The sequence below is a fragment of the Gasterosteus aculeatus genome, chromosome 8 (genome assembly GCF_964276395.1).
Source record: "Gasterosteus aculeatus chromosome 8, fGasAcu3.hap1.1, whole genome shotgun sequence".
Classification (NCBI taxonomy): domain Eukaryota; kingdom Metazoa; phylum Chordata; class Actinopteri; order Perciformes; family Gasterosteidae; genus Gasterosteus; species Gasterosteus aculeatus.
The window spans coordinates 21,672,152-21,688,510 of NC_135695.1; the positions used below are offsets into that span (position 1 = coordinate 21,672,152).

Below are 16,359 nucleotides of genomic sequence, written 5' to 3' on the forward strand. Positions count from 1 at the left end.
CGCTACAGGAAGTCACAGCTGCTCTGCGGCCGCCGCCGGCGAGATCAGCTGTGAGTCACCGCCGAGCCGTCGGAGCGACGACAAGCGACAAGTGTCCAGCTGATTTGTCTCAGTCCCTGACCTGAATGTGGAGGGAATGTTAAGACCAGCAAGGTAGATACAGATAAAGTCTAATTAGGTCTGAATAATTAATTAATGGTAAATAAATATAGAAAGAGGAAAATGTACATGTTGATAGTTCTTCTTCACATTGTTGTGAAACTCTTTCCTCTTAAATCTCCTTTGTGTCGTCTGCATGTGGCAGACTTTCTCCTCGTTAAGCTCAGTTCATCTTTCATCTGGCGTGTTTGTGCGTCTTTGTGAGGCGAGGCGGGGAGAGCGCTCGTCTCCGTCAAAGTGGATCTTGAGGATTTTTTTTTTCTCTTTCATGTTGAACTGATTCATGAATCATCAAAGACTTCTGTATCCACGCGGAAGCTGTAATCAGGTTTTTAATGACTCCAGACTATTTTTCTCCTCATCATTATCAGGATACTTTTAGAATACAATAAATTAAATGTGTGCCTGTGATCTGATCTCCCCCGAGACAACGGGGCTAACAATACTTTTCATTAAATAGAAACGCAGCCTCTATCCTGTCCTCCTTCGCCCCTTCACCTCCTCATCTTCTCTCCTCCCAAAACCCAGACATAAAACACAACAAAGGAGAGCTCCGGTTGCCCGGGAGGCTAAACAGCCCTCTTGCAAAATGTCTGGCGCTTTGATAGACTTGAAATGTTTTTATTTAAATTAGCAAAGCACACCTGCAACAGCGTTTTTTTTTTTTTTTTGTCTTATTTGTTTCCAGGCAGACGTTTCTCTAACCGTCTCCTCCTGCGTCTCCCTTTGGCGCACAGTAGATCAGAAGGTAGAAGATTGAATCCGAGGAGGTTGGGCTGCTTCCTGAAAGGCTCACCTTAAGAGTGGAGCAGTCATGCATGGAGGGGGGAGGCGGGGGAGGGAGGGGGGGGTGGTCACAGGTCTACAGGGAGATATTGTGTCAAACTCCACAACAGTACGGCCTTGTTACCAGGACAGCGCCGCGACTCACGTGGCCGACAGGTTGGAGGAGCCGCCTCTCTTTTTGTCCAATTAAAAGTCCCGCTGGGCGGTCACCTGGTTTCCTCACATCTTCTCACATGTGGGTTCATGATTCCCTCCTGGAATCTGATGAATGTGATGAGACTGACTACGAGCATGTGGCGTTTACCTAAAGGGGCAACAGCAATGTGTGTGGTTTGTGTTTCACTACAGGAGAACAAAGTGATGAAGTCTGTTGTGGACGTAGTTTAGACAGATTCAAATACAACAACACAAACCAACACTCGCGCTCTTTTGAACCGAGCATCATAACAGCCTCACGGCAGCAATATAACCATTTATCCGCATTGTGCTGCTCGTGTGTTGGTGAAGCTCGTCCTATACTTTGGGTCTAATGGTCCACATCGCTCTCTTGTTGACAGGTACACATTTGCACAACTGGACTCATCGTGACCCCGCCCCCCAGCAGTCCTGTCACCACGGCAACGGTCTTCACGTTCCCGTCGGAAACGAGCTACACGTCCACGCCCGTGGTAGGTGGAATCCTCGCAGGTCTCATGAATCTCGTAGTAAAAGCTCCACGTGTCTTATTTCTGTCGCGCTAAACCGATTTTAAAAATACATTTATGGAGATTCATTCATATTCATAACAAGTCGTCAAGGCACGTTTGTGTTTTCAGCGGTGCGCGTGCGTCCGTTTAATGCTCTGATTTTAACTCTGAAATAAGGGTTGAATATATTCACACAAGTATAAAAACGCAGCAAAGCTTCCGCCCACACACACTCCGTTAATCTGGTTTAGATGCGCTGGCTTTAATCTCTGCAAACCGATGGCAAGATGTGGGGGAAACTTTTAAGCAGAAACAAACTTCCAACAATGTTCCTGCTGAAGGGGAAAAATAACTACAAAATGTCAAAGAAAATCCCTTCAGCCCACATAAAACCAGCACGCACACTTCCTGTCTGTCTCCGTGTTCGCGCCGGCATGTGGAGTTTCTGAATGAGCAGGAATGTGCAAACACAAAAGCTGCAGCTCTCCGCTTCACTTGGGAACCCTACATGATGTTTCTGTACAGATGATTTCTCTCGCCCGCAGCCGCCTAATTATCTCAGCCCGAGCGTCAGCAGCCAAGCGAAATGCACATCGACGCTCGCTCGCGCGTACGCGCGCGCACGCACGCGCGCCGCGGGCTGCTCCGCCGTTGTGTCATGGAAGCTCTCACTCGCCGTCCGGCTCCACTCGCTCCGGGGTAAAGCAAAAAAAAAAAGAAAAAAGGTTTCTCACTGTTACGTTTTCACTTTACGCTGTATGCCGACGCGGCAGGTTTCATTTTTAATCTTTTGTCTAGTGTGCTGCTCGATGCCTTTCTGTGCTCATTAGTCTCGTTTCCCTCTGAAGTGTTTTGTTTTTGTTCGTGGTTTCTTTCTCTATATTCTTTTTACTTTATACGCTCCCGATTGAAGCGCTGCCATCCAGCCATGTGGTCTCCTAGCAACAAACAAACAAGCCAGAACAGGATAATTCTCCACCCCGAGGGGGGAAGTCGGTGACACCACCGCCTCCCCCCCTCCCTCCCCCCTCCCTCCCTCCCAATGAGTGACACGGCCGATGACAGATGATCTCTTATTCTAGTTTTCCTCTTTGTTGTCTCGGTGTCTCGCTCTGAACTTCCCAATAAGAGTGTTGTTGTTGTTATTGTTTCTCTTCTCTTCCAACAGGATGCTCTCCCGCCGCCCCCCCCTCCTCCCCCGCAGTCCTCCGTCGACGGGGCGGCGTACTCATTGGCTGCTGGACAGAGACCCTCCCCCAGCGTCAGCGACCAAAGTGGGAGACAAAGACCCACAGTGTGAGCAATAAAAACAGTCCTGCACAACCCCCCCCCCCCCCCTCACCCCCCCTTTACCCCCCCCCCCCCCCCCTGAAAAATGCAGTCTTCAAAAATGTGCTGCTAAATGACAGAAGCGGCTCGCGTGGCGACGGCCCCAAGGCCTTAATGGGGGAGGGAGAGAGGGGGTAGACCACAGAATATGAGCACAGGAGACTGGGGGGGAGGGGGGGGGGGGTGTTCAATACCTGTGGGGGTGGCCGGGGGGGGGCAAACAGTTTCCTGGGTCTCATCGGTGAATCCCCCCCCCTGACTCATGACCCCAGCCCTCATTACTCTTCCAGGACACCGCACACCTGATAAGAATTAGATCCACCCACGCTGTGCGTGTGCGTGTGCGTGTGTGTGTGTGTGTGCGTGTGTGCGTGTGTGCGTGTGTGCGTGTGTGTGTGCGTGTGTGTGTGTGTGTGCGTGTGCGTGTGCGTGTGCGTGTGCGTGTGCGTGTGTGTGTGTGTGTGCGTGCATGCGTGCTGGTTTTGTTTTGAGCCACAGTTGATAAGACGGCCCATTTGGACGCGTCATAACATCCGATGCTCATTTTATTGCCCCATGATGGTGGAACCACCGTACGGGTCTCGTGCTCGGACGTTATGCCGCTGTTGCCATGGTTACCAACGTAAACCAGCTCTCCTCCGGCCGACGACCGCAGTCTGTCGTGCACATTAATAATAACTTTTTCCCAATGTTCACATTGGCTTTCGCGCCCAAAGTGACTTGGTGGCTCTTGCAATATGGCGTTATATTTGTGCCACAATCCTGAGCGCGTAATTGTAAGTTTTGAGCACAGAGAACTATGTTGTAGCAAAGAAAAACATCCCGTGCGCGCAGTTTACTGAGGTGCCCTCTCCACAAACTGGTTTTCTGCGCGCAGGCAGCCGTTGCTGCGCTCTCTCCACCTCTTCACTCTGCGCTCGCTCGACTTGCAGCAGCGTTACATTTGTGCCACAAAACCAACCAATCAGAGAATTAAAGAAGGTCCATTGTGATTGGCTGTTGGTCTCCAATCACAACGCTTCCTAAAGAAGACGAAAAAAAGTGATATTAGAAGTCCGGCTAGCCACCATCAGACATGAAGCAAATGATGAGAACACCAAGTGTTTTAATCATTTAATCATCATTGCAGCATTTAGCACAAATGCTGCAAACTTCAACAACTCGCTGAGCTTCCGCGATGCTGTAGGTAGTTCTACTAGCGTTGTGATTGGAGACCAACGAGCGCAGAGTGAACCGTCGAGCGAGCGCAGCGTGAAGAGGTGGAGAGAGCGCAGCAACGGCTGCCTGCTCACCTCAGTAAACTGCGCGCACGGGATGTTTTTCTTTGCTACAACATAGTTCTCTGTGCTCAAAACTTACAATTACGCGCTCAGGATTGTGGCACAAATATAACGCCATATTGCATTGGTGTCGGAAGTCGAGTCGAGGTCTTTCCCCACGACGTTTGACCAGTTCTTCTCCTGGGTGCAGCTACGTGGCCATGTTCCCCTACACGCCGCGTAAGGAGGACGAGCTGGAGCTGAGGAAGGGCGAGATGTTCCTGGTGCTGGAGCGCTGTCAGGACGGCTGGTTCAAGGGCACCTCCATGCACACGGGCAAGATCGGGGTGTTCCCCGGGAACTACATGAGCCCGGTCAGCAGGTCGGTGCTTCGTCGCAGGTCGGCGATCCCACCTGTGAAATATTCACAATAGCGTATAAATAGTAGAGATACAAGTAGTTAAACTATTGTGATTACACATCGATTGCCTTGTTTGTTTCTGAATAAAAAGCTTCCTCGCTGACAGTCTTTGTGCTTTTTTTTTTCCATCTAGGACAGCGTCGGGCAGCACGCAGCCCAAAGTGCCCATGAGCCTTTGCACCCAGTCCGGCCGAGGGGTCACTGTCATCAGCCCCTCCCCCACGGCCGTCGTCCCGGGTCCCGACATCAACAAGCCCCCCGCCGTGTGCGCCGGTGCCGCTCCGCCCAGCCTGCAGCCCGCCACCGTGGCGGCTCAGACGGCCACGGGTCAGCAGCCCAAGGTCCCTCTGCACGTCGGCTCCCAGATGACGGTGAACCAGGCTCGCAACGCGGTCAGGACGGGTACGTTTACCGAAAATGACTTTACTCCGGGAGTAAATCAAAAGTAAAGTAAACAGTTTATGGTCGATCTGTAGTCCTGTAAGTCTTCAACACGACACGATGTTCATTTAGAGTCAAATAGACCACAAAGCAGGGGATGCTTTAGGGCGGGGCTACACGCTGATTGACGGGTCTCTAACAGACCATGAACCAGGGGAAGCTTTCATCTTGGTCGCTAGATGAGCACCTGGTTTTAATTGTGTACTATTGTTCATCGTACATCTTTAAATACAGCAGCCGGTCACAATCACGACCGGCCAGCCCCCGCCGGGACCCCGGCCCAGCCGCCCGCCGCGCCTCTGGCTTACCTGCCTCACCTGGCGTCGCCTTCCTCCGGCCCCGCCCAGTGCTGCTCGCGGGCCAGCGCGGCGATGGGCTGCGCCGCCGCCTCCCTGACTCCACCCAACGTCAGTGCGGCGTCCCTGGACGGTGACGCTCTGCGGCCCGCGGTCGTCTCCGTCTCGGGGATCGATCCCACGTCCAGCAGCGCCGCTCTCGCCTGCCGACTGGACAAGGACGTCAAGGTGTGATATGTGTGAATGTTTCTCAGAAAACATCTGGATCTGATGAAACAAAATAACGAGTTTCACATCAGCGTCACATTCACACCTCGAATAACTTCCTCTAATATGACGTCTCGTTGCTGCAGAGAGAGAAGAAAAGTCTCCTGAAGCTGTTGTCCTCGAACAAGAAGAAGTCTCGTCCTTCTCCGCCCTCGTCTCCTACCTTGGAGGCGGAGCAAGCCGCGGCCTCAGAGGCGCTCTACGCCGCCGTCGCAGACGCCGGCCTTTTCTCCCCCGGCGAGCCCAAACCCGCCGCCGTGTCTTCCGCCGCGTCCTCCGCCTTCTCGTCCTCCTCGGCTCCGGACTCCTCCCACAGGAAGGTCGGCCCCCTCGACGGATGCGCCCCCATCGCTCCGCCTCCTCGCCAGCCGTGCTCCTCCCTCTCGTCTCAGCAGCACGACGTGCGGCCCATCATCTGCGAGAGGTACGCCGGCGCTTATATAAGGATGCTAACAGGCGTAACCGTAACGAGTAATAAAAACACTTTATTATAATAACGACCAAACACGCGTCACTTAAAACAAACTGAACTGGCGCTTTTTGAGCATGGCGTTGTTGACATTCCCCCCCCCCCCCCTCAGGTACAGAGTGGTGGTGTCGTACCCCCCCCAGAGCGAGGCGGAGCTGGAGCTGAAAGAGGGCGACGTCGTGTTTGTTCACAGGAAGCGGGAGGACGGCTGGTTTAAGGGAACGCTGCAGAGGAACGGCAGAACCGGCTTGTTCCCCGGCAGCTTCGTAGACAGCATCTAACACACACACACACACACACACACAGTACAAACAGGTACGCACGCACACACACACACACACACAGTACAAACAGGTACGCACGCACACACACACACACACACAGTACAAACAGGTACGCACACACACACACACACAGGAACACCGCGCTGAACCAACATGGTCGCCGGCCTCGACAAAACGGATCAGCGCTGCTGAGATTTGTCGGGACAGAATCTTGATGGTGACACTTCAGCTCCTTTTAGAGAATGAATGCTGTCTGTACGGGAGGAGGAGGAGGAAGAGGAGGAGGAGGAGGGGGAGGGGGAGGGAGAAGAAGAAGGAGGAGGAGAAGGAGGAGGAGGAGGGGGGGACCATGGTGTCATTGAAAGCATAGCGGAGTTTGGTACGGAAGCCCTGAAGGGACATTAATCAAATGTTCCTCTTGTTGTCGCTGTGTCTTCATCACGAGAAAGCAGAAGGTTGGAAGTGAAGTTAGTGGACAGACTCCCGCTTTTCAAAATAAAGTGTTAAAAAGACTACATAAAAGATACGTATGAGATTAATTATTATTGGTGTAGTTACACTTGTAGCTCTTTTAAATTATTCAATCAATTTAAACCAATCAATTGGTTATAACGGAAAACAACCTTTTTATTTTCTAGACAATAACTAAGAAAATAAAGAAAATCTTGACCTTTCAGGGCTTCCGTAGTCAAAGAGAAAAACTACACACAATCTTTTTCCTTTTCTTTTTGTTGTTGGTTATTTATATCTTTGTAACAATTCAGCTGTTTAAATGTGTGCCTTGTACTGTCGCTCACTTTATTGTACATAAAGGACGCAGAGATGATTAGTCCTAAAAACAACCAGTATGAGCTGTTGATATCGATATGTTACACATTTTAACTTATTTCATAGATCAACCTTTCTCTTTTTGGTGCCACACATTAAGAGCTCTCTCTCCTCCCGGCGACCCCCCCTTTCAGACCGGGGGAGAGTCGGCCGATCGGACGCGCCGGATGAGCCTGTTTGGAAAAGGACAAAACATGACAACGTTTCCTGGAGGCATTAACTCGAGCTGCGGATCCGCCGGATTGCACATCAGATATTTGCGTCGAATGGACGGAGACAAAGTGGTTGACCTTGTGGTGAATTCACTTTGTTTGGTTAAACACTCCGAGGTGGACGTTGCAGTCGAAATGTCAGCTTGCTTTGTTGCTCCTTTTGTATCTACGGACCAGAGTAGCTCCTCTCAGACACCTCGTGTATATTTAAGATGTTTTTTTTTTTTGTACGCTATAACTCATTCTCGATGTGACTTGTGGCCACGGAAACCCAGCTAGCTAAAGCACAGAGCGTTGGCCCGAAGTGACGCATCACCGCACGACTCCTACGGGAAGAGATGAGCTTCTGCTCCAAATCCTCTTTGTTTGTACGATGCTTCTCTGAAAAAGTTCTTAAAGTTGAGTTTTGTATCCACTTGAATTACTGTAAGATGTCTGTGTTTTGAGGGGATTTTGGGTGCTCGTTGAAACGAGAACTAAAAGAAATAAGCAGTTTTTAGAATTAATCGCAGCGTTTTTCTTTCATCGGATGAAATATCTGAACTTCAAAATAAAAGCATTAGGTGTTACCATCGACCAACTGAGTGCTGTGAGGTATTTAAACACTTCACATTGATCACTAAATCGTGCCAAATTTGTCTTTACGAATGCATTTACTGGCTGAATTGGACATTTTATTTCCTTAGTTAAATGCGGGGAACCACTGTGTAACTGACTGCTGGAATATGTTGTAGTTTGTTTGGAATTATTTTGGCGAGTGAGAAAGGATACATAGGTACGAATCACTGTCGGGGCCTTTTTTTTTTTTTTTTTAGTTTTTTTTAAATAATGTTGTCTTTCTGAATCGATCGTCACGGCGACCTCGGCCTCCGAGCTGAGCCGCTCCTCCGGGTGTCTTTTTCATTTCACTGGGAAGCCTTTTAAAATCCACACGGAGATGGAACTTAACTTACTGACTTTCTCCTCCGGGCTGCACATTTCTCAAAACATGAAGCATTTCTTAACAGTCAATAAACTATATTTCCATTTATTGGAACAGGATTCAGCTTAACGGACTCTCCTCATGCCAAGGTGACTTACTGGATCTTTTGGGGGGGGGGTTTTGTCTGTAGTTAGTATGTCGTAAGTCTGAAAATGGTGAAACTGAAATTTGGCACAAAATATATTGTGTTAAAAACATTCTAAAGTGTTTAAGGGAATAGCACATTTTTTTGTAAAAATCTAACAATAAAAGTTAATGATTTGGAGTATTTTCTTGTTTCATCTCTGACTGTTAAAAAGGAAACCGATGGAAGAAAGAAGACACATGAACTAGTTCATTACTCACATTAAGATTATTTATTGTTATTGTTTGAATGTGGCCCTGAAGCATCTTTCTGTACCTTTTGGTGCATTTAGGAGAATTATTATATTACTAGAAAGTAAGCTAATGTTTTATTTCCACTAACTTAAAAGAAGACTCATTATGGAGAATAAAAAGGCCAAAAGGAAAACAAATGTTTCTGCTGACGTCTCCGACTCGCCAGCCGAGGAGTCGCTGTGTAATTGAGTCCCGGCCCTTTTGTGGTCGATGATGACTCCGGGGATAAAGAGCAGAGAGGTGCGTGGGCTCGGCGTGGGAAACACTGACAGGAAGTGACAACCAGCCAGAGGTCAGCGTGCTGCAGCAGGACAGGTTACCATGGTAACACGTCCCCCCATGTAGGAGGACACGGACGGTGCAAAGGAATAGATTCATCCCGCGTGTAGCCGGTTTATGTCTAAATATGAATATATGGAAATGTGTGTGTATAATATTTATATACATTTAAGAAAACAGCAGTATCTGCTAAAAATACCCCAGAAATCTGGTCATGCAGGTTTGACTGAATATGTGCAATCAAACAGGCAAGAACTAGGTGCGTGTGTGTGTCACACATGCTTATGCAGAGTTAGAGATTCATCTTGTGTGCTCGAGCCTCTGACGTGTTTGTGTGGATGCATGCGTGTGCGTGCACTCAGGAAATAGATCAGCAAGGTGTAAAAGATGAGAATAAATGAATACTAATCAGGCTCCGTTTCTCTCTGACACACAGTTCATCATTGGAGAGAAACATAGAAATAGGTTTATGAAACTAATTCCGTTGAAGTGGAATAAATGAATAGATATAGTCTGGATTTGATGGAAAAGGATATTGGTTCTTAATATCTCAATAGCTTGTTTTTTTTTACACATTTAAAGGTTTTCACCTTATTGGCTAATTGACTGATGAGCGCTGAATCTACCAAAATAAAGAGAAAGGGAGAAGTTGTTTGGTCATTAAAAAGGAGGGGAAGCTGCACATATTCCCGTGCCTTCATTAATGACCTGACCTCTAAAGAATATTGAGAAAACGTCAGAGGAATAATCGTTCTGCAAGTCAGTTGTTAACCGAAACCTTTTGAGCTAAATATATTTCATAAATATGATAAAGTACAATAAGGTCATTTGAGTCTCCTGAGGGACAACGGTAAGTTATCGCATTACATTCTAATGTATTTGAATGGTATAAATCAACCCTGTAACCTAATTTATTTCTTACTACTTAAATTGGATTTAAGTAAACCCCTTAAGCTAAATGCTAACTGCTCTTGTGTATCAGCATCGATAGATATGGCAACATGTGATGTATTTGCTTTTGCTGTGTGAAGAAATCAGTGTTGTTACTTATTTTAGCTTCTTATACTAATTATAATGCCCTCGTATTGCTTTCATGGTTTGAATAATAAAACGTGTTATTTGGTTCAATTGTGAAGGGGGGGGAAAAAAGACTTTTATTTTGAAAAGTTACAACACGCAAACGTCACCGATTTGACGGAATGACCCGAAAGGCGCTTAAACCTCCGTATTTTCTCTGTTTTACGGCTGTCGAACTGGTCTGGCTCTAAAAGTTAAACGCAAACCAGCAGAATTCTCCGGTTGCGGCGTTTTTCTTCCCGCGCGGTGGATCCGCGGCGCCACCTGCCGGTCAACGCCGGGCAGCGCAGCGCGGCAAACAAAGATGGCGCCGCTCTGCTGAAACGGTACGGAAACGACTTCTACCGGAGAGGAACGCGGTCTATTCTGCGTGAAACAGCGGCCGAAAACCAGGTGAGCCGCCGCTAACGCCACACACGTCACCACCTCGTCACGGTTAGCGGGCTGAAAGCTGCTGACGTCACGAAAGGCAGAATGACCGTGAAATGTGTCGTGAGTTCGTCGCGCCTCGTTTCACTGCGCAGGATCCAGGTGTCATTAGTCCAACACGGAGGCTTCTTTAGTGTATTGTTGCAGAGACGATCAACTTAAAATAGAATAAATATAATAATCATACGCTGCAAGACAATTATGAGAAATATGTATGTAATGTAATTGTTTAGAAGAATGTGCAGGAATGTGTTTTAGGCGACATTCATAAGGTCGATCGTGTTGACAATATAAAGAATATGCAATTAAAAAGAGAATATTTTATTAATGTGGTCTTTGGAGGTCAGCAACCATTGCAAATGTCACAACGACCCTTACTCCCACGTTATTTCACATGAGGAAATACTGTGTTATTGTGGCGTTTATCTGCTGGACCGGGTCGCACACATACACACATACACACAACTGCTTTGTTCTAAGTACTAATAAACGTTGTGTTCCTTCTCTCCTCGCGCCTCCTTTCCCACCGAGGCCTCCGTGCGCCCGCGTCATGTCCAGGCTGGCGGTGGTGTGCGGCGGCTCCCGGGGCATCGGGGGGGCCGTGGCCCGCCTGCTGGCCGAGAGGGGGTGCAGGGTGGCCGTGGTCTCCAGGGGAGAGGAGGCCGCCCGGGCCGCCGTGGCGTCCCTGCGCGGAGGTACGGAGTCTTCGTCAATGCAACTTTATTCACACAAACATCTGCGGAAGATGCACGTCGATACAATCTACGTCTCCGCGGGTCTCTGCAGTCGACCACGTGGCGCTCGGCTGTGACGTCTCCAAAGAGCACGAGGTCCAGAGGAGCTTCGAGACCATCCAGAAGACGTGCGGGGACGTGTCTTACCTGGTGAACGCCGCCGGCGTCAACAGGTGAGCGCCCCCCCCCCCTCCTCCCCCCTCCTCTCCGGGATGCTCGTGGCATTAAGTTTCAGTAACGCATTATCGTGCTCACTGTTGTTGTTTGTTTGTTTGTGTTTTCAGGGACGCTCTGCTGCTGAGGACCAAAGCGGACGACATGATGTCCGTGCTGCACACCAACCTGCTTGGCAGCATGCTGACCTGCAGGGCGGCGCTGCGCAGCCTGCTGCGCTCCCCGGGGGCCGCCATCGTTAACATAGGTAGCGCCAAACGCCGCCGTCCACGCGCGATTTATTGATGAAACATCACAACTTTCCTCTTTATTTGATGGAAACAAGGACCGTTCTGAGGATAATGAGGGTTTTCACGGTTTCTAAACCTTGTGGTTGTAGACAGAAAACATGCGGCAGGTTCTAATGCTCTATTTCAGTTTAGTTTTCAAAGGTTTCGGTCATATTTCCTAACGATAACCTTTGTGTGTTTGTTGTTTACAGGCTCCGTCGTGGGCCTCCGGGGGAACGCCGGCCAGTGCGTCTACAGCGCCAGCAAAGCCGGCCTGCAGGGCTTCACGCTCTCCTTGGCGAAGGAAGTCGGCTCACGCGGCGTCAGAGTCAACCTGCTGGCTCCGGGTACCAACGCGCCTTTGACCGGCTTCTTCTTCTGTTTTTTTTTTTTTTTTTTTTTTCCAGTCTCCCTCAAAGCGCTTAAAGCCCTTTCTCGCCCTCCCAGGTTTCATCCGCACCGACATGACCTCCGGGCTGAAGGAGGCGGCGGCGGCCCGTTCCGTCCCGCTGGGAAGGTTCGGTGAGCCGGAGGAGGCGGCCCGGGCCGCTCTCTTCCTGCTGGAGTCTCCCTACGTCACGGGCCAGGTGCTGGTGGTGGACGGAGGCCTTCAGCTCGCCATGTAGGAAGGCCTCGCCCCCTTTGAGGTCTCAAGAAGAAGCAGCCCTCGCGTGCATTCGTCTGACCTTTGACCCTGCTGCTAACGCAACTGATGCACTGGAGGATTGCACCGTTTTAACCTTCTGACGCATCCAGAACGTCGGCAGATTTCCTTTTGCTATAAAAGTCAATGTTTGTCTCAGCTGAGTATCTGAGTGGTGTTTGCAGTGCGCAGCGAGACGCTAACGTTAGCCTATAAAGAAACAGCTAAAGGACGCTTAGTCTCGTGGGGCGTTCACGGACCTGTTTGAAATCAGAGGTTCAAACGCTGACATTTCTTCTCAGACAACGTCGTGAATCTGGACTGACGGTAACTTGTCGCGACGTCTCACAGGATCACCGTCTTTCTGCCGAGTCGCCCTGTGCGGCCGCAGTGGGCGTGGCCTAATGACGCCGCCGACTCCAGAGCGTCTGGCCCGGTCGCGAGGTCAGGGGAGACCCCCCCCCCCCCTCACAGCCCACCTCTGGAGGGGCTGCAGCTGCAGGACGTTAGCGGCGGGAGGCATTTTCAGCTCTGGGAATGTTTGAGTGTCTGGTGACCGGTGGTGTGGACGGACGGGGTCAGAGGTCACGGAGAAGCTCAGACACGATTAGAAAATCCTCTTCCTTAAAGTGGATTGTTTCCCCTCGTCTATGAGAACAACGCCGGCCTCCTAAAAAACATCTCACGCCGTCTGACAGGGTTTGTATTTTAGTTTTTTTTATTAACTTTTCTAACCTAAAATAACATCAGGAGAACAATCCGCATACAGGCATCGATTAAAGAAGAAGTGTCCACTTTGTGTAGTAAAAGGTGAGATGGTAGATATAAATACACCTTCTGCAGCTTAGTGTTCTGTCCCTCAGTACCGGGGGGGGTACGTCCTGGAAACTGTTGTTTGGCAATGTACAAGTGTCCAAAAGTATCATGCAGAGAGTTTGTGTTTGCATTAAGCCTAAAAGTGAATTAAAGCAGTAAATACATTAAAAAAACTTCATAGTGGACAAAAGGTTCACGTACGCACACGTTTGTCAAGAGGGTCGTTCTCTTTTTTCATACAAAAGTAAAATGGACATGAACAACCTCCAAAGTGTGACAGATACACAAAAACCTTTCACAGCCCTTTCTGTCGAGTGACCCCCCCATAATAAACCACTAAAAACCCACTAAAACGTCTTCGTGTTCCACTTGTCCCTCCAGCTAGAGGACTAAAGCCGCCTTTCTAGAAAGGAAGAAATAGTATGAATAATGATAGTGAATAAAAAATACATAAATTACTTAATAAATAAAATAAAGACAGTATACAAGCCTCAACTATTAAATAGATGTGCTGCTTAATAGAAAAATAAGTGCATTTGTAAAGAAAAATATTTTTGTAGAATTATTTGTTTTTATTTTGATTCCAAATGTTTTATTTTGAAATGAACTTAGACCTTTAAACATTGATATGGGAAGATTTCTCTTATTTTTGTAATTATTCAGACCTTTTATCAATTTATTATTATAGCAACTTCAGTCCTCACACATTACTTGTTAACTTAAAGATGAATCTCAAAAAACCTGCTTGTCTTTTTCAATCAAACGTTCCTTAAGCATCGATCTCTTTCCACCTCATTTCCTTTTCTGTGGCTGTTTTTCACAATCAAAGTCTCACAGCTGCAGAATCGTCGCCTCCTTTAAACACAACGCGCTACTTTAACATGCAAAGTAAACTCGACACTTAAATCTGTATCGCGAGAAACATCCGAGAGCGTTTTTGCGAGACAATAACAAAAACAACCGGCAGCTGGACTCCTCCCACCGAACAACCTCCAGTTCAATGTCCCGCGTGGTGCTCCGCCCCTCAAAGTATTTGTTCCTCAGGAGGGCTGAGAACCAGGGCTGCTCCTTGGGGGGGTGGGGGAGAGTTATCCCCCCCCCCTCGCCCCCATCTCCCCCGCAGCGCCTACAGGTCGTCGCTCTCCACCAGGCCGCCGGGCGGCAGCGGGCTGCAGTCGGGGAAGAACGCCGCCTTCACGTCCAGCCCTCGCTCCGTCAGCGCGGCGTAGCGGCTGGTGGACGGGCGCACCTTCTTGGGCTTGGGGAGGTTGGGCTGCTGCCACTGAGCTGTGGGTGGAGCGGGTGGGGGAGGGAGGGGAGGAGGGGGGGTGTTAGAGACGTGCAAGAGAGGAACCGCTGACATAAAGCACGCGTGCGCGCGGCGTACCGTGCACGTCGAGGCGCGCGGTGCTGGACACGATGCCGGCGTCGTTCTTGGCCGACACGGTGTACCAGCCGGCGTCTTCCTTCGTGGCCGGCTGGATGATCATACACAGGTAGCCGCAGTTGTCCTGGTGCATGCTGGGAAAAGGGAAAAGCACAGTTTAAAAAAAAAAAATTCGGATTTCGGCGCCGTCTAGTGGCGGCGTCTAGTGGCGGCCCGGCGCTCCTTCCCACCTGACTCGGTCCGTGTTGTGGGTGAAGGACTCGTTCTCCCGCTTCCAGAAGATCTGCGGGTAGGGGACGCCGGCGACGCGGCACTCCAGTCGCACCGGATGGCCGTCGGCCACGCTCGTGTTCTGCAGCTTCTCCACGAATGACGGGGCCTTGTGCATCTCTTTGGCTGCGGGGGAGGCGGGGGGAGGGGGGGAGGCGGGGGGGGGCGCGTTAGTGACACCGTTTCTTTACCCAGAATCCCTCTGCTGCCGCGCTCTCGTTCTACCTGCGACGATGAGCTCCAGGTTGAAGGAGTTCTGGCCGGCCCGGTTGCTGGCGATGCAGGTGTAGATGCCGGCGTCGCGGCTGGTCACGGGCTCGATGACCAGCGAGTGCACGCCGTTCTCCCTCACCAGCATCTTGTGGGCGGAGTCGGGGCGGATGGTCTGCCCGTTGAGCTGCCAGACGAGGTCCGGGGTGGGGAGGCCGCTCACCTGCGAGAGGGGGGGGGGGGGTCACAAAGAGGAGAGCGCGTTCGTCAGATCAGAACCACCTGGTCACGCCCTAAAAAGGAGGCTTCACAGCGGCGAGTCCGTCTGGAAGAGCCCGAAACCTTTTAGACGTTTTGACGCTCGCAAAGTTTGGAAAGCAAATAAATATTTGCTATAAATATGGCTGAGATTGAGGAGCAGCGGAGGAATGGAGGCGCTTTTTATAGACGAGTTAATCGTGTGTTCTTTATACTTTATTACATGTAGCAGCTCTCGGAGGCAGAAAGTGATGAAACATTTCTGCCAGTTCTTTCATTTATTATTCTATTCAACAAAAGAAACGCAGATAAGGAAAATGTTTGTTTGGCAGCAGACGTGGAATTAAAGGGAGCATCTGAAGTGGGTCCCTCTACTCATCACCACCATGTTCTCTTTAGTCGGAGCGTTTCTTCATGTCTCGGTTATTTCAGAGTTGAAGCAGAGTTCAGGATTAAAGTGAGACTAGAACCCCAAACTAACGCTTGTGTGCATTTTGTGATGTGATTGATTCGGGGCCTGATGATGTTGAGTCCTGCAGGGAGCCCAAAGTGTTAAAGCTGCATTCTGTCTCCTGACCAGCAGGGGGCGACTCCTCTGCTCCCATAGACGTCTATGAGGAAATGACTCTACTTCTCTGTAGTGACCAGCAGGGGGCGACTCCTCTGCTCCCATAGACGTCTATGAGGAAATGACTCTACTTCTCTGTAGTGACCAGCAGGGGGCGACTCCTCTGCTCCCATAGACGTCTATGAGGAAATGACTCTACTTCTCTGTAGTGACCAGCAGGGGGCGACTCTTCTGCTCCCATAGACGTCTATGAGGAAATGACTCTACTTCTCTCTTGATTTATTCCCTCAGTAAACGTTGTAAACATGAGTTCATGGTCTCAGTCTCTAGTTTCAGGTCTTCTTCATGCAGCATGATGTTCATTTAGTGACTGATGGTCCATTTAGGGTCAAACTGACCATAACGAGGGGACGCCTCTTCCTCGTCGTCAGTAAACACGTGACGAGGG

At 49.7% G+C, this 16,359-nt stretch overlaps 3 protein-coding genes across 16 annotated transcripts in view; 2 read left to right on the forward strand and 1 right to left on the reverse strand.

Annotated features, from left to right (window-relative positions):
- The window catches only part of sh3rf1 (SH3 domain containing ring finger 1), a 32,740-nt gene extending 24,053 nt beyond the window's left edge, over positions 1-8,687 (forward strand). The window contains exons 6-12 of one of the 4 annotated variants that reach the window (XM_078108802.1): positions 1,503-1,613; positions 2,800-2,927; positions 4,431-4,619; positions 4,774-5,042; positions 5,316-5,605; positions 5,731-6,068; positions 6,226-8,687. In XM_078108802.1, the coding sequence (XP_077964928.1) occupies positions 1,503-1,613; positions 2,800-2,927; positions 4,431-4,619; positions 4,774-5,042; positions 5,316-5,605; positions 5,731-6,068; positions 6,226-6,394 (1,494 nt within the window). In that variant the 3' untranslated portion in view covers positions 6,395-8,687. The remainder of the gene's footprint in view (positions 1-1,502; positions 1,614-2,799; positions 2,928-4,430; positions 4,620-4,773; positions 5,043-5,315; positions 5,606-5,730; positions 6,069-6,225) is intronic. The other 3 variants (XM_078108803.1, XM_040184584.2, XM_078108804.1) reach the window with 3 other exon arrangements.
- A 1,558-nt stretch (positions 8,688-10,245) lies between these two features.
- Positions 10,246-12,561, forward strand: cbr4 (carbonyl reductase 4). Its single transcript, XM_040184313.2, has 6 exons — positions 10,246-10,546; positions 11,114-11,277; positions 11,369-11,489; positions 11,601-11,737; positions 11,972-12,106; positions 12,207-12,561. The coding sequence occupies exons 2-6, from the start codon at positions 11,133-11,135 to the stop codon at positions 12,383-12,385; spliced, it is 717 nt and encodes a 238-aa protein (XP_040040247.2). The 5' UTR covers positions 10,246-10,546; positions 11,114-11,132; the 3' UTR covers positions 12,386-12,561.
- Positions 12,562-13,102: 541 nt separating this feature from the next.
- palld (palladin, cytoskeletal associated protein) overlaps positions 13,103-16,359 on the reverse strand; it is a 39,443-nt gene continuing 36,186 nt past the window's right edge. For all 11 annotated transcript variants that reach the window (XM_078108798.1, XM_078108793.1, XM_078108791.1 and 8 more), the window contains 4 exons: positions 15,101-15,308; positions 14,836-15,001; positions 14,606-14,739; positions 13,103-14,505 (listed from right to left, as the gene is read on the reverse strand). In XM_078108798.1, coding sequence (XP_077964924.1) covers positions 14,345-14,505; positions 14,606-14,739; positions 14,836-15,001; positions 15,101-15,308 — 669 coding nt within the window. In that variant the 3' untranslated portion in view covers positions 13,103-14,344. The remainder of the gene's footprint in view (positions 14,506-14,605; positions 14,740-14,835; positions 15,002-15,100; positions 15,309-16,359) is intronic.

What these genes read in the sequence shown, in the direction of transcription:
- cbr4 (XM_040184313.2), top strand. Translation starts at nt 11,133, where the DNA reads ATGTCCAGGCTGGCGGTGGTGTGCGGCGGCTCCCGGGGCATCGGGGGG. An exon ending in GGCCGCCATCGTTAACATAG is followed by an intron (nt 11,738 to 11,971) that starts GTAGCGCCAAAC and finishes TGTTGTTTACAG; the next exon opens with GCTCCGTCGTGGGCCTCCGG. An exon ending in AGTCAACCTGCTGGCTCCGG is followed by an intron (nt 12,107 to 12,206) that starts GTACCAACGCGC and finishes TCGCCCTCCCAG; the next exon opens with GTTTCATCCGCACCGACATG.